This window comes from Harmonia axyridis, chromosome 6 (genome assembly GCF_914767665.1).
Source record: "Harmonia axyridis chromosome 6, icHarAxyr1.1, whole genome shotgun sequence".
Lineage (NCBI taxonomy): Eukaryota > Metazoa > Arthropoda > Insecta > Coleoptera > Coccinellidae > Harmonia > Harmonia axyridis.
Window position 1 is genome coordinate 30,941,285 of NC_059506.1, and position 27,542 is coordinate 30,968,826.

General features: G+C 33.7%; 2 protein-coding genes across 17 annotated transcripts in view; one reads left to right on the forward strand and one right to left on the reverse strand.

Moving 5' to 3' along the window:
• LOC123681736 (broad-complex core protein) overlaps positions 1-27,542 on the forward strand; it is a 112,185-nt gene that overhangs the window by 58,436 nt on the left and 26,207 nt on the right. For 4 of the 16 annotated variants that reach the window (XM_045619993.1, XM_045619998.1, XM_045620004.1 and 1 more), the window contains exons 1-2: positions 24,693-25,156; positions 25,896-26,097. In XM_045619993.1, the coding sequence (XP_045475949.1) occupies positions 25,912-26,097 (186 nt within the window). In that variant the 5' untranslated portion in view covers positions 24,693-25,156; positions 25,896-25,911. Of the gene's footprint in view, positions 1-24,692; positions 25,157-25,479; positions 25,648-25,667; positions 25,784-25,895; positions 26,098-27,542 lie in introns of those variants that run through there. The other 12 variants (XM_045620000.1, XM_045619996.1, XM_045619994.1 and 9 more) reach the window with 7 other exon arrangements.
• Positions 10,657-15,924, reverse strand: LOC123683143. Its single transcript, XM_045622041.1, has one exon. The coding sequence runs from the start codon at positions 15,922-15,924 to the stop codon at positions 10,657-10,659; it is 5,268 nt and encodes a 1,755-aa protein (XP_045477997.1).

A 27,542-nucleotide genomic window follows, 5' to 3' on the forward strand; every position in this document is an offset into this window, starting at 1 on the left:
AACGTAACCTCAACATAAAAAAATAAATACGAAATATATGATGGTAAATAACTTGGGAGAAATTCTTTCCGGCATTTCCCCTTTAGGTTGGAACGGAAAACATTTATTGTATATTTTTCTTACATTAATATTGAAAATTCTTCGTTTCCAATCAAACCACCTGTTTTTTTTTTTTTTTGGATAAACAACTCAAACTCGAATCATCTATTTATTTATAGTTAGTATCTGCTTCAATATTGCCTCACTGTGGGTTTCATATTTGCACATTCTCTATTTCTCGGTGTGGGCTTAGTCTAGATAAAAAAAAATTCAAATATTTAATCATAGATAAAATTTGCATTTAATGACGAAATCCGAAAAAATAGATATAAAAGAATGTTCGAGCTCCTGTTGGAAAATATGAATTTCTGAATAATCTATTCGATATTATCAACGTGACACTTAAAAAAACACTCGTATTTGTCTAGATTCAATTGATAATTTCATGTATTATTCGATATCAAACTATTATTGCTTCATTTTTTTAGAATTACATTCGAGATGTATCTAATAAAAAATTATGATGAGAATTTTAGATCAGTGAATATTTATTTTTTCACATATTCGATTGAAAATTCGAAATCGCAATCATTCCACAGAACTGTCGGGAATAAGAACTCAGACACAGTAGAAATATTTTCTAAGTCTACTGTAGAAGAGTTACCAGTGTAATTGAACAAGTAAAAGGAAACGGACAATATATAGTATACAACTTTGCTTCCGCCGTTTTTCAATAGATGCATAGAACGGTGAGTGGTAGTCGTAATAAATAGATCGAAGTTGTCATACAATAATCTTAAGTATTTGTAAAATAACGTAATTTGAATATTAGTACTGATTTGTGTCTGCATCATAAAGTTATTCTCCATTAAACATGTCATCTTACGATCCACATTCTCGTCATTGGCGTGAGGTTTTATTTTCTGCTTTAAAATGAAGAAATCTGAGGCTGAGGCTCATCGAATGCTGTCAAATACCCATGGTGAGGCCGCTATTAGTGAAAGAACGTTCCGAGAGTGGTTTCAACGCTTCAAGAACGGTGATTTTGACGTCGAAGACCAGCATGGCGGTGGAAGAAAGAAGGTTTTTGAAGATGCAGAATTGGAGGCATCACTTAATCAAAAGTCGTGTCAAACGCAACAATTCTCATTATTATTATCTTATCTTATTATTATCATTTTCTCTCTGGATGGTCCCGTTTAGGCTATGATTTTGTATACATCAGTACCTGGATTCTTAGCGAAAGAGCTAAATCTATATAAGATTTGCGGGAGGTTTCAATTTTCTGCTTTAATATGAATAAAGCTGCGACTGAGGCTTATCGAATGCTCTCAAATACCTATGATGAGGCCGCTATTGGTGAAAGAACATGCCGAGAGTGGTTTCAACGCTTCAAGAACCGATGATTTTGACGTCAAAGACCAGCATGGCGGCAGAATTGGAAGGATTACTTGATCAAGACTCGTGTCAAATACAACAAGAATTGGCAGGATAATTGGTAGTGATTCAACAAGCCATTTTAAAACGCCTGAAAGTCATGGAAATGATTTAGAAACAAAGAAATTGGGTGCCGTACTAGTTGAAGCCGAGATATGTTGAACAGCATTTGTTTGCTTGTGAACAGCTGCTTGCAAGGCAAAGACGGAAGGGATTTCTGCATCGCATTGTGATTGAAGTCAAAAAATTCATATCAACGCATTTGAAACAAAAAAAACTTTCTTTCTCCCCCTAATCATAAAAATTGCACTGAACATCGTCGACAGAAAAATCGTTGAATAGCAAAATGTCGGTTAACGTTATGCAAGTAAGGGCAGGGTTCATATCAATCAGGAACAGCAAAAAGACTTTCTTTCTTCTCCTAATCATAAAAATTGCACCGACCATCGTCTGCAGAAAAACCACTGAATATCATCGGCAACGAAATGTCAGTTAACGTTATGCAGGTAAAGTTTTTTACAAGTAAGCTTAGAATTTCGGGGAAAAAAACGGCGGAAGCAACGTACAATTTCAAGAAGTATCGATGCCAACGTTTCATCAAAACTAACGTTAATTTAGCAGATGATTATCTCTGCTTGCAACAAAAATCTACCTCTTAATTTCTATCAACACAAAAAAATGCTTTCTTTTTCCCCCTAATCGTAAAAATTGCACTGAACATCGTCGGCAGAAAAACCGCTGAATCCAATCGGCAGCGAAATTTCGGTTAACGTTATGCAACTAAGGGCAGTAGAAGAAGCCTCATTATGTAAGTTTTTTACAATTAAGCTTAGAATTTCGGGGAAAAAACGGCGGAAGCAACGTACAATATCAAGAAGATCGAAGCCAACGCTTTATCGAAACTAAGATCAATTAAGCATGATTATCTCCGCTTGTAACCAAAATCCACCTCTTAATTTATATCAACACATTAGAAACAAAGAAAAATTGTTTCTTTATCCTCCTAATCATGAAAATTGCACCGATCATCGTCGGCAGAAAAACCGCTGGATCCTATCAGCAGCGAAATGTCGGTTAACGTTTTGCAAATGAGGGCAGTAGAAGAAGCCTCATTATGTAAGTTTTTTACATTCAAGCTTCGAATTCCGGGAAAAAAACGGTGGAAGCTAAGTTGTACGCTTTCGTACAATTTCATGAAGTATCGATGCCAACGCTTCTTCAAAACTAACGTCAATTCAGCAGTTGATTATCTCAGCTTGTAACCAAAATCCACCTCTTAATTGATATCAACACATTAGAAACAAAGAAAAATTATTTCTTTCTCCTCCTAATCATGGAAACTGCACCGATCATCGTCGGCAGAAAAACCGCTGGGTCCTATCAGCAGCGAAATGTCGGTTAACGTTTAGCAAGTGAGGGCAGTAGATGAAGCCTCATTTAGTAAGTTTTTTACAATTAAGCTTCGGTGGAAGCTAAATTGTACGCTTTCGTACAATTTCAAGAAGTATCGATGCCAACGCTTCTTCAAAACTAACGTCAATTCAGCAGTTGATCATCTCGGCCTGTAACCAAAATCCACCTCTCAATTCAAACCAACACATAAGTAACAAAAAAAAGCTATCTCTCTCTCCCCACAATAATAAAAATTGCACCGGCCATCGTGTCTGCAGAAAAACCGCTGAATACCATCCGGCAGTGAAATGTCGGTTAACGTTATGCAAGTAAGGGCAGTAGAAGAAGCCTCATTACATAAGTTTTTTACAATTAATCCTCGAATTTCGGAAAAAAAACGGCGGAAGCAAAGTTGAACGTCTATGTACAATATCAAGAAATATCAATGACAACGATTTATCAAAACCAACGTCAATTCAGCAGTAGAATATCTCAGCTTATACTAAAATCCACTTCTCAACTCATATCAACACATTGAAATAAAAAAAAGCTTCCCTTCTCCCCCCAATCATAAAAATTGCACCGACCATCGTGTCGGCAGAAAAACCGCTGAATACCATCCGGCAGCGAAATGTCGGTTAACGTTATGCAAGTAAGGGCAGTAGAAGAAGCCTCATTATGTAAGCGCAGGGGAAGTGCGTTTATCTGTACGTAGCAGTCTCCGTAACTGTAATGTAAATGTCATTTTCTTTTTGTACACGGAACAATTACGCGCTCTCGGTGTCTCGAGGTTGCGGTAAGATGCCGTCAGGGTCGTCCACTGGGTCCGCATCACAGTCTTCCACCGGGGGGGTCGCAGAGGGGGAGACGTATCTCGTTCTCGTTTCCGCTGCCCGATGGATGCCTTCGCCGACGTCGTCGTCCCACAGCTGATGTTTGTTGACGTGAGTGGTGGCAAAGGTGCGCATATAAGGAAATCTGACCTTCTGACGGCAGGAGGAACGTATGTCGCGGAAAACCACCAGGTGATACGCGCAAGATGCGTTTGGGGTGCTTGGTGGTCTTTCCGGGGGATGTCGGTTGTTGAAGAAGCTAGTTCGGTTTTTGCACGCATAAAAAAATTATATTTTCAATTCGTATGGTTATCAAAAAAAAATTCAGAAAAGTTCTGGAGTGAAGAAAGAGCTTTTGGGCATTCCTTTATACATGCGCTGGTGGCGCCATTGAAGATCAAACCTGTATATTGGTATACGTTTCTAGTAATTAAAAAAAAAACCAAAGGCTTTTTTACAAATATCAATGGCGACTGTTTGCTTCTGAAAGATTCTTGCTTCTTGTTTCAGAGTAATATAATATAGATAGAGGGAGCATATGTCATTTTCAGTAAGCATATTTTGTCCCCAACATGAACTATCAAATTTGACATGAAGCGCGCGGAAATGAAAACATTTCAGTGATATGATATTTCACTCAATTCGCGAGTTTCTCCACAAAGAACGCACTTCTTGTGTCCCATAGTGAATCAACGTTTCATATTAACTCAAAATATATTGAAATAAATACCTAAATATATCAGAAATTCAGAAAACAAACTTCAAACGTGCCAAACGACGTGAAACAACCGATGACACTAAGAGAGCAAAAGCTGCCAAACTTTGGATTTCAGCAGATAGATAAAGAAAATAATAAATATTCTGCTTATTATAAATTCAACAATTAGGAAAAATATCGGAGTCCAAATATTCAAATTTGCATATTTAATCAGGAATCACTCAAATGAATATATTTCAGTCAATATAATATACATTCATAACGATATAATAAAATTGTGGATTTGAAAATATATCACAATCCGACAACGTAATCTAACCATGTTGAGGACATGAAAAATTTGCGTATACTGCTTCAATCTACGTTTATTACTCTATGCTTCTTGTAATATAATTGGGCATTCAATGAATTTCACCAGAACAATCAGAGTAAAAAATCTTGATACGAAAAACATGTAGACAGTTAAAAGCCAAAATAAAACAAAAGCAACAATTCAGTATAAAGAAAAATTTACATTTCTAGGCGCTTTGTATATGTTTAACCATTCGACTACGTAATTCACAAATTTCATATATGTATTTATTTACCTAAAACTTTTACAACAACTTAAGAACAACAAATCTCCAGGACCGAATGAAGAAACATCAAAAATGCTGAAGGAATTATTAGAACAAGAATGTGTGTGTACTAGGCCCTCTACTATCTCTCATACGCTGCAGAACTGCCCACAACTGAAAGGACCATAGCAGGCACTTTTACTGATGACACAGTCATACTGAATTAGTGATGAAGATCCGGCAGTAACATCAGTTTTCCTACAAAATAACCTCAACATGACCAATTGACCTCAGATAAGCATATACTCTTGATTGTAGAGGTCCTCACCAAGCAAAATGGGGTGTATAGAAGCGCTTTGATGATTTGCTAAATAAACTTATCAAAAAAATTACAGAGACAATAAACTGCTCATTCAATCGTCAAAAATCATGTCACATACCTGACTTTTAAAGTTTTTGAACTCATTATAGTCCGTTTTGGATTTTCTTGAAAGCTTCATCGAGTTCATTATTTTACTTCAAATCGCTGCGCTTTCGCCATTTTGTAACTAGACATTCTTATCTATGAATCCTTTTCAAGAGCAATATTTTTGATATTCCTGAATAATATTTTGATTGAAGAAGCTTCTATGCATGACATACATTTTGAATTGAATCAACCTAAAATTAAAAATAGTGACAAACCTTCTACTAAGTTGTTGTTATTCTACAGACGTAATAATGTTGAATATTCGAATTAACTAACAACATCAACTGACATGGAGTTTTAGAAAAGGAGAAGAAATTATATTATTCTAACAAGCCAGAAACAAACCTTCATCAATAAGGTCATTGGGAAACGAGAACCAAGCAAGTTTTTCTGCTCCAATATTAGTCTGATCACCGAATAACCGGGAAACATCTCAGAAATTTGGGGAATACCACTCAAATATGTATTATTCCATAACGATTACTCGATAATTATTGTCAGAAAACAATATAAGTCCACAGTTTCCGTATTTATCTTCAATAAGGAATCATGAATGATTAAATGTTTGATCATGCAAATCAATGGTGGGATACCATCAGCAAACCGTTGGGAACGATGAATTTTACATGAGTTTACGTACCCGAAAATACAGAATTGAGAGTTATATTTCGATCGCAGAAATATCCAAAGACGAGTGTAATTTGTTATGTAATCATATGAACATATCCGGGTTTCAATTGATGGATTTTACTTCGAAAAAATCAATAATATTATCGGATTATTGTGATATAATATCATGGAATATTTTTTAAATTGGACGTAGAAAAAAAGTTGAAAATAAATAAGCACTTCAGTCAATGATTTTTTGATTTTTTTTTCAAATTCTGCTTAATTCTCTATGGTTTTGGTGACACGATCAACGTGAAACTTTGCATCGAGCTTGAAATGGCTATTGTTGATCTACATATGTCATTCTCATTCGGTAGAATTTGTTATCAAGGAATTTTTTTATTCTGCTCAAATTTCTATGCTTCTGATGATGCTATCCTCACAAAATTTTGCACGAAGTTTGGAATTGTTAAATGATGATATGATATGTGATGATCTCTTTTTTTACAAAAATTTGTGACAAAATATCTCTTTTTTTAAATGAGGGTGCCTTTTTTCAAAACAAAAAATAATCTCAAGGTGTATTTTTTATTTATTCATTACATTATCTAACCGCAACGCTAGTAGACTATTGTCAATACTAATATTCCAACGAAAAGTCAAATTGACATTTTTTCATTTTTAAGCATTTAATTTGGTATAGCAGCAATGTTAATAAGTAATAAATGAATAAATAAGTCAGTTTCTGAGAAAAATTTAAACAACCCGTATATTGGAAAACAAAATATTTACCAATAAAAGTTAGACATATATATAGCAAACATATTTTTTTTAATGCAGAGTCGCCCCCTGCAGTTCGCTGTTTTTATCCACTAACACCCTATATATATATATACAGGCAAACTCTCAACTCCATCTGTTCTTCAGTCACGGAAATATTGGGTATTAATTTTTCAATATTCTGCAAAAATTTTCTGTGGTTGTGATGATGAGTTCAGCTTAAAATTTCGAACGAAACTTAAGATTCTTATTTTATATTTACACTTCTCGGTTTTGTGGTATTTTGAATTTTTTTTTCGCTTTTTTATTTTTAATTTCATTTTGTTATGGTGACAGAATCAAATTTTGCATGAAGCTTGAAATAATTGTTACACATTCAAATACAACATTTCATTCTAAACGAATCTGCAGTTCTGGAATTATCAGGAAGGCGAAATTTCGAACATCCTTATTTACGGAACCTCTAGTCGAATTTTGTTTATTAACAAACCCAACTGCGGCATTCGAGATCCGAACCTACCCTGAAAATTTCCAATCTTTGGGTATATCCGTTCGAGAGTTATCGTGTTCATGGCCAGACGGACAGATAGAATTAAATTTTGGGACGAATTCATCATCAGTCGAAAATTCGACAACTGCAGCCAATAGAGGGATATGTTCTGGAAACGACCCCCAAAAACATTCAAATCCAAATTAAAGGAAAAACACGAAACAAGTTCTTTTCGTCTGATTTTAAGTTATCCGTTATTCCTAACTTAACCCTAATCAATTCAATCATATCATCATCGACTTCCCAAGACACCACCCTCAATCTCGTCCATAGAAACCTTCAATACTGTCAAAATTCCGTCAAACCAACAATTCCTAACCTCAATTTCCGTCTGTGAACGCCCACAGAATCGGAACGTACAAACGACCGTAAAATCGGGAAGATTCCATATTTACCGACCGAAATAATATCAATATTTCCTTGGACATTCCAGTGTTTCGTTTCAGGTAAACAGACACCGAATGGCTGGAAAGGAACGGAAAAGGTATAGCGACGAGAGGAGAGTAGAGGGATGAACCCGGTAGGGGAGGCTGGGAATAAAGACGAAAACATTGCAGGTTTTATTGCGGTATTGATTATAAAATCAATAAAATATGGCTCCGACCAACGAAAACGGGAAAAATAGCTGATTCACACAACTGTATATTTATTCTATGAGAATTAAAATGTTCATGCGCAACGCTATAACCTCCGCTGTGCCCGCGAAGAATGTAATGATTTTTTGGTCGGGCTAGATTGGGGGGGAGGGGGCTCTCTCGGATGCTCCCTCATTAGCATAGGCGGCGGCAATTACAATTTGAAGGCTAGAGGGCCATGTTCGGACTTTTTCTCTCGGACAGATGCAAGGGCTGGACTGGACCAGATTTCGAAACATTACACTGATCACTATTTCGTCATGTTAAAGAGTAATAGTGTAGTATAGTTATTTTTGGCAAATACGTCATCGATGACGTCACGTATGTGGAATCAGATTTTCCAATTGTAGCCCCTTGGAAAACGCACACAAATCTTGCCAATTTTTAAAGTTTGTGTTGCCAAGCCTTTACTATGTTGCCGATACCGATTCTGATTTTGTGTATTTGTTTTCTTGATAATGAAAACTGGTTTTGGTTGTTTCCGATTGAATTTTCAACTGCTATTGCTATATTCATGTTTATCAGCATTCGGATAAATATTGATTTCATGATTAGAAATTCCTCGTACAATTTCGAGAAAAAATGTCCCATAAACATGGGCTCGCGAACGCTTTGTGTTGTAGTTTAATTTTTATCATAGCATCTGCACTTCACAAAATAATCAGTGGAATTCAGCATAGACATTCCAATTTAAAGTTCACATCACGTAATAGGTCTGCCAATTTCGATTGAGAATCTACAGAGGTGGTATTTTTTCTAGAACAGTATCTGCTTTCTTCTTCCAGAAATTTTTTTTGGTGTATCTACCACTGGTGGTTTGAAGAAATGTAAATGGAAACTTCCATACTTTTTTTTGCTAATACAAATTTTGGTTTTTATTTCAAAGAGGTAATGTAAAAGTAGCTTTGCTGAACTTCGCCTGCCGATATGTTTTTTTTCTTAGATGAAAGCAATTTATTATTGTTATTATTATTAATATACAGGGTTAGAACTATTTAGAGGGACACTACAGGGATATCGAAAACCGTTAGCGATACAGGGTGGCTTAAATTACAAAAAAGTTGGTTTATTTCGGTATTAGTGTGTTGGTGTTAACAGATCCAAAATATCTCCAATGGTTCCCGAGATATCTCGAAAAAACTGAAAATTGAGATTTTTTTCTGTATGAATAATTTTTTTCTGGAGATAACTTCACTAAATTTAGTTTATGGTCATTATCTGATTTAGAATGGTGTCTTCAGATTTTTTTTGTTTTCCATTGTTTCAGAGATGCGATAGTCAAGTGATGATTTCACATAACAACCCTTCAAATTTGCATACCTAAACTCGATATTTTTGTAGAGTGTGATACACTGTTGAATTCGTAATTTCTTTCTTCATCGCCTCATATGAAAAACCAATATGGCATCCATAAGAAAAAAAAATTGACTATCGCGTCTCTGAAACAATAAAAAACAGAAAAAATCTGACTACACAATTAGAATCTCTATATTGGATAATGGCTACAAACCGAATTTCGTGGAGTTGTCTCCAAAACCAAATGAGTTATACAGAAAAAAAAATTTCGAGTCACAGTTTTTTCGAGATATCTCGGGAACAATTGGAGATATTTTGGATCTGTTAACACCAACACACTAATCCCTAAATAACGCAACTTTTTCGAGATATTAGCCACTCTGTATCTTTAACAGTTTGCGATATCCCTGTAGTGTCCCTCCAAATGGTTCTAACTCTGTAGAGTACTGAACTTTTTCTTTACTTGAAGTTTTATCTTATCTGCTATCGATTTCGAGAAAAGAATTTCAAACAATTCCATCTTTAGCTGCAAAGTAGCGAAAAATCTATTCAAATATGTTCTCTGGTTCAAAAGTTATGATAATATTACATTTGTAGTTTGAACACCCTATAACTTGGGAACCATTGTTGAAGGGAGTCTTCTGATCAGCTTTTCTAATTGAAGGCTTAAAAGTCTATAAAAAAGTACTAACATTTGAAATTGACCGGTAACTAATTTTTCATACATTCAGACGCATGGTCTTTTTTTCCATCGAAGCCAAAACTCCCCAAAATAAATTCCACATTCGGGTAGGTCCCGCCAGAGCACTTTCCGGGTTCAGGATCTTCGGACACCTCGATCTTCCACCGGCCGAAGGACTCAACGTAAGGGAAACGGTGTTTCCTTGAATAATTGATTGGGACGCTGGCAAGTCGCAAGACGAACACGTGTGACCGCCCCCCCCAAAAACGACAGGGAGGAAAAGTTACTACCAAGACTACGGTGACGCAATTATTAACATTTATTGTAACGGGTTAAGCAGGAACGTATTCGGGATTTTCTCGGATCGATCTTTTTCTGGTCCTTCGAGCCGGATGTCGCCCACCGATTGACGTAGTGATGAATGGCTGGTCTCCGGTTTGACTATTATAAGATGATAAGATGGTTTTGGGTGTTGTATCTACACTTATTCCTTGAAAAACTTCGTTTTAAAAATACTTCGTGACAGCCTTTCAGGAATTCTTTTATTTTCAATATCGTTATAACATAACATCTCTATAGTAACAACATATCATATTTTTTAAAGGTAATAATCGAAAACAATAAAATCAATCTATTTCCAACATTCTCCCCCCGCAAAATTATTGATAACCATAACGATCAGGTGGTTTCACCACACGTCCTCTTCTCGTAATTTTGATTTTCTCCTCTTCCTCTCTATTCCTTCGGCTTCCCTCTAAATTTGTCACTTCATCTTCTACATTCTTCAATTTTGGTGGGTCAGTTTGATTTTCTTTTAAACTCGTGGAATCGTTGATCTCCAAGGTGTATAAACGTTGGAAAGGTCTCAAGAGTTCGCCAGTTTTTGTTTTCACCTTCGCCACTCTCGAAACTCCATCTCTTCCAGGGTACACTTCTAAAACTCTTCCAATGTTCCAGTCTGTCCGTTTCACATTTTCCTCACCAATCAGAACCACGTCGCCTACTTTCAATTGACGTGGCTTTCGTCGACCAGAGTTGACCAGTTCTGCAAAATATTCTTTTTTAAAGCGTGTTCTCAATCCTCCCCGAAGTTCTTGGATGTATCTTCGCCGTCTGATCAAACTGCTTCTGTCTATTTCATCAAATTCAGGTATGTCACTGTTGGTCACGTCATTGATAAACATTGAAGGTGTTAAAGGGGTCAAATAATTTTGATCATCGGATAAATAGGTTAAGGGTCTATTGTTTATAACAGCTTCACAGTCACATAAAAGGGTAAGTAATTCTTCATAATTAACCAATCCTTTGCCTAAATTCTTTCTCAGTAAATCTTTAACAATGCGAACCATACGTTCCCACCATCCTCCCCACCAGGCAGCAGTTGGTGCATTGAAAATCCATTTTATTTTATGCACTGAGGCATATGTAGATACCCTATTCCAGTCGATTTTTTGCAATAGATTAAATGCGCCAACAAAATTACCACCATTGTCTGAGTAAATAGTGGAAACTCTTCCTCTACGAGCTGAAAATCTTCTAAGTGCTAAAATAAATGATTCGGTTGAAAGAGAATCAACTAGTTCCAAATGGATGGCTCTATAAACTGCGCATGTGAATAAGACTATCCATACTTTCGTTTTATCTTTAAGGTACAGAGGTCCAGCTAAATCTATACCTACAACACTGAAAGCTGTTCCACATGTTATTCTGTTTTTAGGTAGGGGAGCAAAAGGTGTCTCTATAGCTTTACTAGTATATCTTTTACATACAAAGCATTTTGAAATAACTTGCCTCACAGTTTTTCTACCTTTTAATATCCAAAATTTCTCCCTGAGAATACTCAACAATGTTTGAACTCCTGTGTGACAATTCAGTATGTGATATTCTTCTATGAGTCTATGTACCAAAACATGCTTACTAGGAAGTAGAATAGGATATTTAAAATTCTCTTCGAAGTCTCCCAGAACGAGTCTTGTCCTTATCCTCCATGTTTTCTTCTCGTCTTGGAATATCTCCAAGTTCAAGGAATCAACATCATGACCGAAAACTTCTTCTTGTATCATTCTCAGCAATCTGGTTTCTGCTTCACTAATTTCATCATATGAGATTTCTCCGGATATTTTTGAATTTCTTGGCCTAGAGTTGAATGCAAATCTCAAAATCCATGCGATCATCCTCAAAATTTTGGAGTATTTTGAAAAGTATTGAAACTTTTCAGTCGTTGAAATCATTTTTGATATGAGAATTTGTGTTGTCTTCATCTTTTCTGTGTTCACTTCTTCTGGACAAATGATTTCTGTATGAGGCCATTCTTCCGGATTCTTCTTTAACCATGTTGGACCAAACCACCACTTAGTTTCCAGCAAAGTTTTGGCACTACATCCTCTAGAAGCTATGTCTGCTGGATTGATTTTGCCTGGAACATGATACCAATCATCAGTTTTTGTATATAATCTTATTTCTTTCACTCTGTTTTCTACAAACGTTTTCCACTGTCCTTTCGTTCGGATCCAGGTCAAAGCCACCATTGAGTCACTCCAAAAATAAGTCCTAATATCACGAAGTTCGTTTATTTTTGCAACACTTCTGTATAATCTAACACCTAATAAGGCCGCTAACAATTCCAGCCTAGGTAAAGTGATATTTTTTGGAGCTAGTCTAGATTTAGCCAGAATCATACCGACTGACGTTACTCCATTAATAATAGCTCTAAGAAATATGCAACTTGCGTATGCGTATTTACTAGCGTCACAAAATACGTGGATGGTTGAGTCTGAAGAATCCTCTAAATTTGAATTTTGACAAAGTGTCCTTGGAATTTTACAATAAATCAATAATTCCAATTGTTTTGTCCAGTATTGAAATTTTTGGGATATTTCAATTGGCAATTCTTGATCCCATTCAATATTCATCTTCCAAGAATCTTGTAATAATAATTTGGGAATCAGTAATACTGGACACAAGAAACCTATTGAATCAAAAATTTTCTGTGCCACTGATAGCAGACTTCTTTTAGTTAATATAAGTTGGGAATTAGTCATGCTATGGATATCACAAAATAATGTATCCTCCTGTATATTCCAAAGTAATCCTAGTACCCCAACTACGTTTACTTGATCAGAAATTTCTTCAGATGTTTGTTTATTGTATACCCATCCTCGTAAGTTGAACTTTGCAGACGACATAATAAATGTTGCTTCTTCGATGAATTTTGCGCATTCTGATTCATTTCTTACACTTGAAACGCAATTATCTACGTAAAATGAGTTTTTCAACTTTTCCGCCGTCTCTTTAAACTGTAATGCAACATTATCTAAATGATAACCAATTGTAGCTGACAAAATAAATGGACTGGATTTGACGCCAAACACTACTCTGCAATGCTTGTATACCTGAGGTTCATTTTCTGAATTATTATTTTTCCACCAGAAAAATCTTAAATAATCTCTATCTTCTGGTTGAATGCTTATCTGTAAGAACGCCTTTTCTATATCAGAAATTATGCCTATTGCGTTGATACGAAATTTTATTAATAATGATGGGATTAATTCTAAAAAATTTGGACCCTTTTCTAAACAATTATTTAAAGAATTGCCATTTTTGTCTCTAGCTGATGCATCAAATACTGGGCGAATTTTAGTAGTTGCACTCGATTCTTTAATGACTGCATGGTGTGGCAAATAATGAATGGAATTTTCTCGTTTTATTGCTTTCTCGTCTGTCACTTTTTCAATAATTCCTAACTCCTCCCATTCATCAAATACCCTAGAATAATCATCAAATTTATTCAAATTCATCAATCTCTTCGTATTGGACTTTAATCTACTAAGAGCCATTTCCTTATTGTCCAAAATATTCAAATGATCTTGAGTCCAAGGTAATCTGATTTCATATCTTTTTTCTTCATTTATTGTAATTGTGTCATAAAAATGGATTAAAGCTTGCTCTTCTAGTATATCATTTGATTTTACTTGTGCCGAATCTTTAATCCCCAATAACTCTAAGTCCCATAAGTCTGGTATTGTAAAGTTAGAAAACCCAGAAAATAAAGTTATATTTCGGTTACTTGCGTCGTACTGTCCCATGAGTGTCCACCCCAAATACGTTTCGACAGCTACAAGACCACCATTGAGACAATGTTTTCTACCAGTTAATAAATGACCAAATATATCTGCTCCTAGTAATAGTTCGATTTCATATGGAGCATTTGACATATAACTATCGTGGATTTCAATATTCCTTTGCTTTAAATAGTTAATACAGGATGAATCATTGATACGTGGAAGATAATTGCATATTTTATCTTGATTCAATATACTGAGTTTAAATTCATGTGTGTTATCAATATTTTTGATTGTAACTTCAAACAACTTATGAACTTCTGGTTGAGATTGCTGCCCTCCAAAAACACCCTGTATTATAGTTTCATTGTCGATTTTCCTTAACTTCATTTCTTCTGCGCTTCTAGATAGAATATAGGATCTTTGAGAACCAGAATCTAATAACGCTCTAACTATTTTTTCTTTTCCTTCGAAATGAATCCTTACAATAACTGTTTGCAATAAAACTGTATTTGATAAATTACAAGTTAAACTATTTTCGACTTCCTTATTTTCATCATCCTTTTTTCCTTTTTTCATTTCTAAATTTGGACACATTATAGGATAGTGTTTCCTCGAACACACTATACATTTCACAAATGCTCTACATTGTTTACAACTATGGTATTGTTTGAGGCAAACGAAACAACCTTTCTTTTCTTTGACAATGGTTTTTCTTTCATCCAAAGATAATTTTTGAGCTTTGAGACAATCCTGACTCAAGTGAGATTTTGTGCAGAAAAGACAATATGGAATTTTCTTACCAACTTTTCCTGCGTCATTTGAACTTGCTGAATATAATGCTGCAGCTGTGTATAATCCACCGTTTCCTTTCTTCTCGATTGGTTCGTTGCAGAAACTTGATTGTGCCAAATTTATTCGTTTTTCTGATTCCACTTCGTTTCGTAAGAAATCTAATAAAAATGATAGATTATCAGAACCACAAATAATTTCATTTGCTTTCCCTGTTTTATGTTGATTTGAAATGTTGTTGAAGTTATTTGTACTGCGATATCTTTCCCATGCTTTTAAAGTATCTTTCGGTAATGCAGACTCTACCAGAGGAAATAACATTGCTGCATACTTTTCCTTTGTTACCCCTAGAGATTCCAATGCCCTTAATTGTGTTTCTAGCTTATCATAGAGATTGGAAAGTGACATACCTGTATTATCTATTGCTTGTCTAAGAACTAAACTCAACAATTCTCTCACATAGACCTCGATAAGGAAATCATCTTTTGCAAACCTGGCCTTCATCTGGTCGATAGCTAACATGTAATTGGCCCCTGAAGGAGGAAAACTCTCCACTAGTTCTCTTGCAGCTGAATCTACTTCTGTTGCCTGCAGTAGGTATTGGAATTTGTCTTCGAGATCGATTTCTTTGTCTTCATGTATTTTTCGGAACTGTCCCCAGAATCCTATCCAATTTTTGACATTTCCGTCAAATTTTTTTAGTTCGATTTTTGGAAGACGAAATTTCCTCTTGGGTTTCTCACTCCCCCATTCCTGGGATGCTGCTCGGTCTTCAGGTATCTTCTTTAACATAACTTCATATTTGGATCTTTGTCTTATTAGCTCTTCTCGGTAGAATTCTACCTTGTCAAACTCCTCTTCTAAATCTTCATCTTTTGCTCCATCAGTAAGTATAATACCTCTGATGTTTTCATCTAAGGCGAATAATCTGTCACCCTTGTCTTCTAATTGTCTTAAAAGGGATAACACGTCGTCTTTGTTCCGTTCCTTGTCGTTTATTTTTAGGTCAATCTCTGCACACGTTTTCATGAAGTGTTTTCTAATTATTTCCCGTTCTTTCTTAAAACTCTCCATTTTCACGGTCGCCAAATGTTGTATCTACACTTATTCCTTGAAAAACTTCGTTTTAAAAATACTTCGTGACAGCCTTTCAGGAATTCTTTTATTTTCAATATCGTTATAACATAACATCTCTATAGTAACAACATATCATATTTTTTAAAGGTAATAATCGAAAACAATAAAATCAATCTATTTCCAACATTGGGAACGTTAATCGTCTGTGATTCACTTATTTGTTGTGTGTCTGGCTTGGTCCCGAGAAATAGTTCAATTTAAATGGATGAATAAAAAATTAAAATAACATTCCTAGAAAGTAATTCTAACGATTACAAAGTTTAAACTACTATTGGATGAAATGAGTCACAAAACTTATTTCTAGATTTCTTTAAAATATAACTAATATCACTTTAAAAATCGAGAACACTGCAAATTTTACACTATGTTCTGTTGTTTTCGTTTTGTATCACATTGTAATCCATTTAATAGAAAAAAGTTATCTGTTGATAATCGTAATTTTTATTTGTCGAATCTGAATGGCATTTCAAATATGTACATAACAAAACTGTTATGATGGTATAACTAAAAGTATTATAAGTTGCATCGAAACAACAAGTGTTTCAAATTTCATGATAACAAATCGTCAATATTTTAGACGATTTCTATATACATATATTCGAAGTTCTCATTATTTCTGTAAAAGGCTCTAAATGATGAATGAAACAATAATATTGTATTCGGTTTTTTAAGTTTCGTCGTTCCAAACCGTATTTCTTTCTTGAATGTTTGGAAATATAAATCTAAATTAATTATTTTTTTTTCGAAATAAGATTCCTTTATTATGTAGATCTATAGGGTTTTCAAATAAGAGGTTTCATTTTGAATACCCTACTATCTGGGCAGCTATAACTCTTGAAGCTGTCATCTTTGGGCATTCTACAAGTAAAACGATTCAACAACGCATTGATATTTTTAAAATTCGCTACAAAAATAAAGAAAACTTTGTGGACAAACTAGTGATGTGAAGAATCTAAACTGTATACGTCGCTCAAGAATAATTGAGAATATTGCTGCTATATCCCGTAGTCTTAACGAAAATCCAGCTTTTAGATTCCTTGTCGATCTTGGGAAACTACAATTGGAAAATATTGATGTGAACGACGTTTATTTTCAACAAGACGGCACTACGTACCACACAAGCAACAAAACAATCGCAATTTTGCAAGAAAAGTTTCCTGGTCGTGCTATTGGGAGATGATAACAAGTGGCCACCGAGATCTTGTGATTTAGCATCTTTAAACTTTTTTCTTCGGAGGCACGTAAAGGGTTAAGTCTATGCCAATCCTCCACAATCGATTCAAGACCTTAAAGATCGAATTCGTGAAGTTATCAAGGACATACAGCAGCAAATTAGAGCGAATTAGTGATGGAAAATTCCACGAAAAGGACATGGTGCTCCAACCATTGCCATAGTGGCCATTTGGCTGATATTCATTGTTAATAGCATATCTTTTTCTTCACAATGATATAAATTTCCATTGATTTCTCTTTAAATTCACTCATTTTTTTCTATATCAAAATGAAACATCTTAATGGAAAACCCTTTATTTGATCTGTTGATTAATACACAAATATACTGTTATTTTCAATTTCCACAATTTAAAATAGCAAGCATAACAGTTGTTTTTTGTTGCGCCATCAAGGATCTGAAAAAATTTTTTAATCCAATCAACATAAAATCAATTCAATAAATACAACAAACGTATAAATTTTTCCTTCTTCCTGCTTGAAAACTTTCAGTAAAAATTCTTTCGGATATTTTATGATGAACAATTGTAAATAACTAGAATATTAAAATATTAAGTACGGAATTATATGGATAATCCATTAAAAAAATTGTTTATCCGCCTTTCAGAGCTTTTCTCGGAAATTTAAAAAGTTAATTCACTAAAATTTGGTAGAAAATGAGTTAATATTGTGTAACAGTAATTCTCAATCATTTCAAACAATAATCAACTCCAAAATTTCCAATTTCATTCAATTCTAAAATCAAATCCCATTACATTCCAAGTAATTCACAAGAAACTCTAGTGTTTCGAATTCCAAATGCAATGGACACGAATGATTCAGACTCAGATTCATAGATATTAGAATTCTTTTCGCAGACACCACAAAACAATCTACTTTCTCACTCATGCCTTTGATCATGCATTAGGAATTACCATAAAATAAAACCAAAACATGCCTAAATTCTCTGAATCACATGGCTAGTCACGACAAACGTAATGCTGGATTTCCCTGTATGTGGACTATCCTAGAATTACAGCATATTAAAATTGTCTGTTGAGAGAAATTTCCAGTTGCAATCCTAGTGGAATGTACTCATTTACCAGGGGATTCAATTAATTTTTGATATCTGAATTTCTATTCTGTACAAGAGAACAAGGCTTTGTAAGAACAAAGGCTTCGAAAGAGCGAAGTTACCCATTCAAGGCTACAATATCTCAAGCTCTTCGAAAGTTGAATATATATTCATTAACATATAAACAGAGGCCAATATATTCAGGGAGAAGACTCAAGTATGCTTTTAATTTTCAACACACGCAGTGATGATATGTAGTAGGCAATATTCTCACATTATTTAGGTATATAATAATAATAATAAATCTGTATATTCATGAAATAGTGCTGGTGTGACTCAGGGTACAGTTCTTGTCCCAACAATTTCAAAATTTTCACCTAGAGAAATTTTCTATTAGGCAGTATGTGGATAATAGTATATTATTCAACGAGCGGTAATGTAGGTCATAACTCACGCAGATGATGTTTGCAGCACGAGCCGCAGGCGAGTGCTGTAATTCATCAAGTGAGTTATGACCATTACCGCAAGTTGAATACTATACTTTATCTACGACTATATCAATAAATACTAAGAAAAAAATACAGACTTAGAATAAAGACAGAAGGAACGGGAAATAAACATAATGTGCTCGATCCCGTACAAGAGAGATGGAAATTTACAGACATAGAAATTTATTGATAAACCTTAATAATTGCCTATAAAAATGCATTAAAATATACCAAAAAATATTCCCTGTAAACGATTACTTAATGATCTTACTGCTACACCAATCTTGAAAATTTTTTCAAACTCCTTTATATTTTTTCGGGCAATTAATTCTGTATGGTAACATTAGCTGTTTGTCTTTTGGAAATGTATACCTTTATAATATTTCATCTTCACTATCTGAATTAATCGTTTTCAGCAAAACATTCACAATAATTAGATATCAACTTAATTTGAAAACGTCAAAAGTGACATTCCCTCGGACATTCCTCCCCTCAATAACAATAATGGAATGTTCCCTTTCGGCCAATCGAAGAGAAGCAGAGAAGTATAGAAGCACAGATCCATATTTTCCGATTTATAATAGTGAGTTATAGTAGTGAGTTATTATAAATCACGCTGTTTGTTAATAGATACCATTAATTGTTCAAAAGCAGTTGAATAATGAGTTTATAATTCAATAGGAGTAGATAAATAATATAACTTTATATTACAATTAAATAAAACTTGACAGCTAAGGCAGAAAATAAGTTTTATTCAAAATTGAAGAAAAAACTAAGGAATTAACTTAAAAAGAGGATAATAACACTAGAAAGCAATTCAAATATTTGGTAACAATCAATACTGCAATTAGGGATTCACGGCTTGGTTTGATTTTCAAGCTAGTTTCTCAATCTCAAGTCAAGTATTTATTTATCAAGAACTTGAATTATGTCAAGCTACTTGATTTTTAGCAATTTTATTGTGTAGTGTCACATTAATAAAAAAAATAATAATGAAAAAATTTTGAAATGAGTTGGAACCTTTCAAAAAACACTTTTATTTATTGAACTCATTGTATAAAAGAACCGAAAAGAAACATAAATTAAATCACTATAAATCATAATAAAATAAAAATTAAAGTTTCTCAATATTGAGAAACCTTCAGGCTTTGTTTGATTTCATAATTTTCCATCCAAGATCTAAGACACCTGATGCATGTTATACATTTGTCGCCTAACCTATTGCAGGTTTTTGTAACTATAAGAGCAGCTCTGGAAGATTGTCTTTCAACAGAAGCTGAAGATGCTGGCGTTGATGAAAAATCCTTGGCCATTTTGGTCAAGTTTGGAAAGATATTTCTGAAACTACCAAAATCTACCAATATATTTCATAGAAATTTGAAAAAACTACTAATAAAGTCACACTGGCGAATGCTTCAGTCTCTCGGCGCTCGAGGAATCCCCTTTTATTTAGTCTAAGCGCGCATGAGATTGCAGAAATATATGCCGTGCATCATATCAAGCTCAAGTAATATCAAGTAGCTTCATATCAAGTCTATTAAATATCTCAAATCAAGTCAAGCTCAAGTATGTAATTTTTCTCGAACTTGATCTTCAAGTCAAGTAGTTGGTTAAAATTCCAATCTACTTGGCTTGATGAATTCCTGCTGGTATCACTCAGGGCAAAGTTCTTGTCCCAACAATTTTCACCTAGAGAAATTTCCTGGTGGAAAGTATGTAAATGAATAATGAAACTGCATATTAAAATCTAAGAAAAGAAAGAGTATTATTCAAAATTAAAGAAACGATTAAGAAATTAACTTAAAAATGAGTATAACATAGACAAGATAGAACTCCTAATACTGAAGTTGACATTTCAAGCTGAAAGCAATTCGAATATTTGGAAGTAACAATCAGAATACTGCAATCATCGAAATGACTCATGGAATAGAAGAAACAAATGGGATGCTATATCAAAGGCATTACTTGGGCTGTTGCCAATTCCGCTCCAACTAAACCTCGCCCATAAAACTTTCTGAATAACCCTTGTACTCCAGACAATCGCATTAGACTCGATTCAACAAACATCAGCTAAGATCGCATCCTCCTAATAGTATGACGTCTCTGATTTTGAAGTCAAATTCAATGCCAACTGAACAGAATTGTTTATCTTCCAAAGCATTATGGATTGACCTAGGTTATTATAACACTGGTTTATCATATGGTTGGGCAAAATTTTGAACGGCTGTGCCATTGCTCAATTTCCTAATATGGATTTGTTTGGACTTTGGCAAATTTTTGAGCTCTAACCCTTAAACAGTCAACAATTGTGATAATGTGGCCAGCAGTGCTATTTACGTAGATCAAGGTTATTTTCGATGGAACTTTTGGCGTAATTTTTTTTTTAATGTTATTTTACAACGAAAAAAATGGGAATGATATTCGGTTCTGCTGTTATTGCACGGTTTTTACGAATGTAAGGTGCTCTTGTGGTGGATCAATCGGGTGAATGTTATCTATTGTCCTCGGGAATGATAAATCATTTTACTATCAAGAGATTTGCCATTTCTGTTTATGACTTTCAATATAATCGTTCGAGATTGTGTTTTCAAACGGATTAACATCTATTTAGTCATATAGTTTGGAGAGCAGACAGAAAAAAATCTGATTTGCGTATTGAATATGTCCAATAATTGCGAAATATTTCATCTAAAACTGAGAAAATATCTTGAGAAATATAATTCTACTTCTAACTGAAAATGGTCATTTTCGTTAAGAAGGATAGGAAACAATATTTGTTGTGAAATATTTCAATGATTACATATCCAGTATTCAATGATACCTACACTACACTTTTTTATTCAATTCTGAAGATTGTACCTTTTTGAAATTGATCTTTGTGTTTTATTATCAATAATAGTTATTTTTATCATTATATTTCAATATGGTGACTGTTTGAAAGGCTAGAAATTTGTCATGAAATTAAACAATAGTATGTGTTCAACATTTGATAATAAAATTTGAAATATTCGTTTGATATACTAAATAAAAACTCATTTTTGTAACTATTGATAATATTTATTTGTTCTCTACAATACTCAATTTCAATTTTGAGCTTTCCAGTTATCCATCTGAGAAACTCAAAAATAACTAGAAATATTCAATAGAGTATTATATTAGGTTTTTTGAAAGCAAATAAACTTTATTATTATCATTATTATTATTCAATTCGTCATTTTTCTATAATTTTATTGTATGGGTGTCCAAGCAAAAGTCAATTATTCGAAAATAAACATATCGAATAAGATAAGATTTTGGGGGAAATAATTTCAAAATAATTAATTCTTATGGATAAATCACTCAAAGCTTAGATTTATTTTTTTGTAAATTCACACAGATTCGGAGATTGGAAACTTATTTTTTTGTAAATTCACACAGATTCACAGATTGGAAACTTTTTGTTGCTTACAGTATGTATATACGTATTCCTAGTCACAGAAGGGGATTTCAAAATTTATCATCTATCTTATTTGCAGAGACGTACCAGCAATAATTCTTGAAAAACTTCGACATGTAAAAAAAATTTTTTAGTTTACTTCAAAAATATTCAATCTTATAAAAGATATATTTTTTTATAAATCATCCTTTTTAATATTTTTTTACCACTCCTAAGATTAAAATTCATTGATAATTGAATATTGTCCTTTATTGTTGATTTTTTTACAAGGACAATTCCAGAAGTTAATTTATCATTATTTCCCAATAAATTTTTGCCATTAATTCAATACTTTTCTTGAGGTATAATGTTTTGTTGAAGCCTATTTATGAATGAGTTTTTTTTTTGGAAATACATGTGTTTCTACATTAAAAAAAAGGGATTTCAGAATTTGTTATCAATCTTATTCGCAGGGCTGTATCACCAATATTTTTTGAAAAAAAAACTATATTTAGAAAAAAAGATTTATAATTTCTCATTCCCACAGAACTTAATTGGTTTTATTTATAATCGCATAGAGGAATTATTTCTCATAAATCATCTTTTCTTACATTTTTCCACCGCTCCCGATTATCCAGATTAAAATTCATTGATAATTTTATATTTTCCTTCATTGTTGATATTTTTGGGAGGACGATTCCTGAAGTTTATTTTTTCATTATTTCTCAATAAATTTTTGCCTTGAATGCAACTTATGCATAATTATTCAATATCTTTCAAGAATGGACCGGATATATTAAATATCTATCATCTACCCTATTGACAGGGTTGTAACACCGAAATTTCTTGGAAAAACTGCAAAATAAAAAAAAAATATTATAACTCGTATTTATAATTTCTTTTTCCGAAAAAAACGAATTGAGAAAATAAAACAGCTGAAGAATATTCTTATCTACCTACATATGGTCAAATTATTAAGAAAATAACGATGCGAAATATTCGTGGAATCCGATACAGCAAAAAAAACTCGAACAGAACGCTATGTGCGTGTTGAATATTTCAATTAAACGAACCAATACAAAAAAAAAACAATGAAGTATTTTGGGAACGTTTATTTAAATTTTACGTCATAACAATAATGAGTCTCTAGATTCAAATTAGAAAGAAAAAGATTCATTATTTCCCTTAAAACATGAGTCAATTGAAAAAAGATCTTTTCTTCAGGAAATAGTATACATACTTCTACATCACAGAAAAGGATTTCAAAATTTGTCAAATAAAATAAAATGAACGAAATTACCAAAAATATATTCGTGGAAATTATTTTGTTCTATTCTATTTAATAATGAATTTTCATCAAGTATGGACCGAATCCATTAAATATTTGTCATCAAGCCTATTCGCAGGGCTGTATCACCGAAATTCCTTGAAAAAACTTCAAATATAAAAAAAAAATTTAATTCGTATTTATAATTTCTCATTCCCAGAAAACCGAATTAAGAAGATAATACTGTTAAAAAAAAAACTCTTATCTACCTACATATGGCCAGTAAATCAACAGAATAACGATGCGAAAAATTCGTGGAATCCGATACAGTCAAAAAAAAAAAACTCGAACAGAACGCGATGTGCATGTTCAAAATTCCAATTAAACTAACCAATACACAAAATACACAAAGAAGGATTATGGGAAGGTTTACTTAAATTTCACGTCATGACACTAATGAGTCTTTAGATTAAAATTAGATAAAAAAAGAAATATGAGTCAATTGAAAAAAGATTTTTTCTTTCGGAAATAGTATACATACTTCTACATCAGAGAAAAGGATTCCAAAATTTGTCTGATAGAATAAAACAACCTAATTACCAAAAATATATTCGTGAAAATTATTTTGTTTCATTTTATTCAATAATGAATTTCCATCAAGTATGGACCGGATACATTAAATATTTGTCATCTAGCCTATTCGCAGGGCTGTATCACCGAAATTTCATGAAAAACCTGCAAAATGTAAAAAAAAAATTTTAATTCGTATTTATAATTTCATTCCCAGAAAACCGAATTAAGAAGATAATACTGTTGAAAAAAACTCTTATCTACCTACATATGGCCAGTTAATCAACAAAATAACGACACGAAAAATTCCTGGAATCCGATACAGCAAAAAAAAAAAATACTCGAACAGAACGCTACGTGCATGTTGAATATTCCAAAACGAACCAATGCGTGTCAGTAATGTTCCGGAGACAAAGGTAATTGGAAAGTGGAAGGGAGAGAGAGATCCGACGTTCCCCTTTTTCAACCCCTTCGCAGCACACGAGCCGCCCATGGCCGCGCTTTTAAAATGTGGGATGCAGTTTGATCTCTTTCCTCTCTCGCGAGAGAGGAATTCATCATAAACGGCCAATCAAAACTGCCAAAAATCGTACGAAACCCGTCGAATCCGACGACACACGTCACCCAGAGCGATAAACAAACGCCAGGGATCTATCCGATGCGAAGGACCAGCCCGCGAATTCAGCTCCGTTCGATTTTTTTATTTTGACATTTTTAATTGCGGGCCTGTACTCGTTATTCTGCGCATTTTCATCCGCGGCGGAGAGAGGGGTAGGTAGGAGGCACACGCACTATTTTTTAGTGCCGGCTTATTACAGCAGATGTCTCATAGCCATGTCCCAATAAAGAATAAGCGGCACCGGCATTTTTTTGCGCGTTTGAATTTTTAATATTCGCTCGATGTTCGTGATGATCTGACGTTTTCTTTTCTTCTTGTGTGCCTGTGTTTTGTTCGCAACGCCGTCTTGTTGTTCGTATTTGGCGGGAACTTGTGCCTTCGAGACTCTCTCAGTTTATTTTTTTTTTTAATAATCTGGCTGATCAGGACTTGTGGTGCGCTCAATTTTTTCCGGGGAATATCTGACGCCTTCTTACTATGGATTTCTTCAGACATGACTCTAAATGACTGAACATATGTCCCTCAGGTAATTTACAATTTCTTCTTTTTCAATTTCAAGTTTTCAAATTCAAATTTTCTACATTTAGTAACGGCTTTTCAAACGTCGAAATTCAGCATCAACTCCTACCTTTACTTCATTCCTTCCACCCTGCTGTCCAGAACACGTCTTGAACGGAACGTCATTGTCTTGGGCGCATCATCTAGCCTTCTAGGCGTTCTATTTTTTGCAGGTCCATACTCCAGTTCTCCCCCACCATTCTTCCACTATCCAATCGAATATTTTTCATAATTTCCACGCCACTCCGATATTTCGCCACTGCAGAAATCTACGATTTCTCGAATTTCCGATTGTGAATAACTGTAATTTTTTTTTTCTCCGCTGAATGAGTATCGATGTGTAGTTTGTAGTTTGTTTACATTTCGCCTTAAAAATAGAACTTATCTCTCTCGTTTCCACAAAGTAATAAACAATTAATCTGCAAGTTATCTACGAAGATGTGTTCTATTAATTTCGTTGTGAGTTGTTTTCGCATATACTCTGGAATAGATCGTTTCTATTGCGAATTTTCGGAATGTCCGCCACCTAACCTCACTTGTTTACCGAAAATCTTCGTTATAAACAATTTTAATTGATATATTTGTCGAGCACGAGGTACGATTTAGTATTTTGGAGATGTTTTCGCTAGAAGCCGGTCTTTGGTTTATTTGTAACCTGTTTGTTGATGGTTTTTTAAACCGATTTTAAATCTGAACTTTGTTTGTAGGTGAATATTTCCTACAATGGTAGATACACAGCACTTCTGTCTGCGTTGGAACAATTACCAAAGCAGTATAACATCGGCTTTCGAAAACCTCAGAGATGATGAGGACTTTGTAGATGTTACACTGGCCTGTGATGGAAAAAGTTTGAAAGCACACCGTGTAGTTTTGTCAGCCTGTAGTCCATATTTCAGAGAATTACTTAAGGTAAGCCAAAACAAACTACTAAACTGGAAAAGATTAAAAGGAAACTCCTATTCCTAATTTGTCTAAAGCAAAGAACTTAATAAACGCAAAATAAAATGCTAGTTTTCAAGGAGGCAGCTACTTGAATTGATTTTAATTTCATCAATTCTCATGATACACTACATTATATTCTCTAAATGAGCAATAATATCCAAAATATTTGAGGACCTTCACCCATAATCAAACTACAAAACTTATAAATCTAGATGTATTTGTGAAACAAAAAAAATCCTAATTATTTATCAACTTATCTCTCCTAACAATTACTCTACCAAAAATTCATGTACACGATAATAATTTATCAGGTTGTTGTACTTGATAAAAAATCAAATTTCGAAGAAACTAGTTCTAATCATGTCCTATAAATTATTCAAATTTTATTTCACTTCAATAAGACTATTTGCTGATATTAAAGAAGGACATAGCAATTGATAATTTTCAAATTTGGCGCCTTTTTGTGGAAATAACCTGTTGATGAGATGCTGAGTTTTCCCTCTAGTATTGTAGCGCCATCTCGTCGGTAATAGACCATTCAGAATTATCTGGGCATATGTGCTTTTTCGAGAAGGAAAAGAAAACGGAAAATGTTGCTTTCATTCAGATATCGGTCAGTAGGTGGAAACAACGCTTCCTCGTATTTTTGGTTGGAAAATTCAGCTCCCTGAATGAATTTCTTTTTTTATTTTGTTAGATAATAACTATTTCTTTGGAAAAAATTACGATGATGCAAGTTAAAATATGTTTTAGCCTTTCATTGGGTTTTTTGTTTTTATTTAATTGTTCAATCTCATAAAAGAGGCATTCTTTCCATAGATCAAACACTTCAATTATTCCAAATTCATTGAAGTTTACTTATTGTTGATATTTTTTGCAAGGACGATTACAGATGTTCGTTTTTTCATCATATCTCAGGAAATTCTTGCCATGAATGTAATACCTATCTCGAGATATGATTACTCTCATTAAGAGTAAGTTTTTTTGACGCCTAAATATGCTTTTTTCAACTTAATTAATTTCAACCATATTTATCAATTATTTTACTGCTTCCTATGGTGAAAAGACGAAAATATCATAAATCTGCAAATTCCGATAAACCACTTCAAATAAATAGCATTGGTAAATTCAGAAACAAATATTGCAGGAAAATGTATATTTTCTCCTCAAAATTCGCAAATTTTTAGTCATTTGGCAAAATTATAGCCTAAATAATTATGTTATCGTCTAAAAAAAAACTGCAAATTTCATGGCTATATTCTGAATGCTAATATGAAATATGAAGTCACAAAATCTTAAGGCTAAGATTTTTGGTAAATGTACTACATATATCCAAGAAATACATCATTTTCTTCAGATATATGATAATACATCATATTAAGAAGAAATCTCTTGCTAGGAAAATAGTTGAA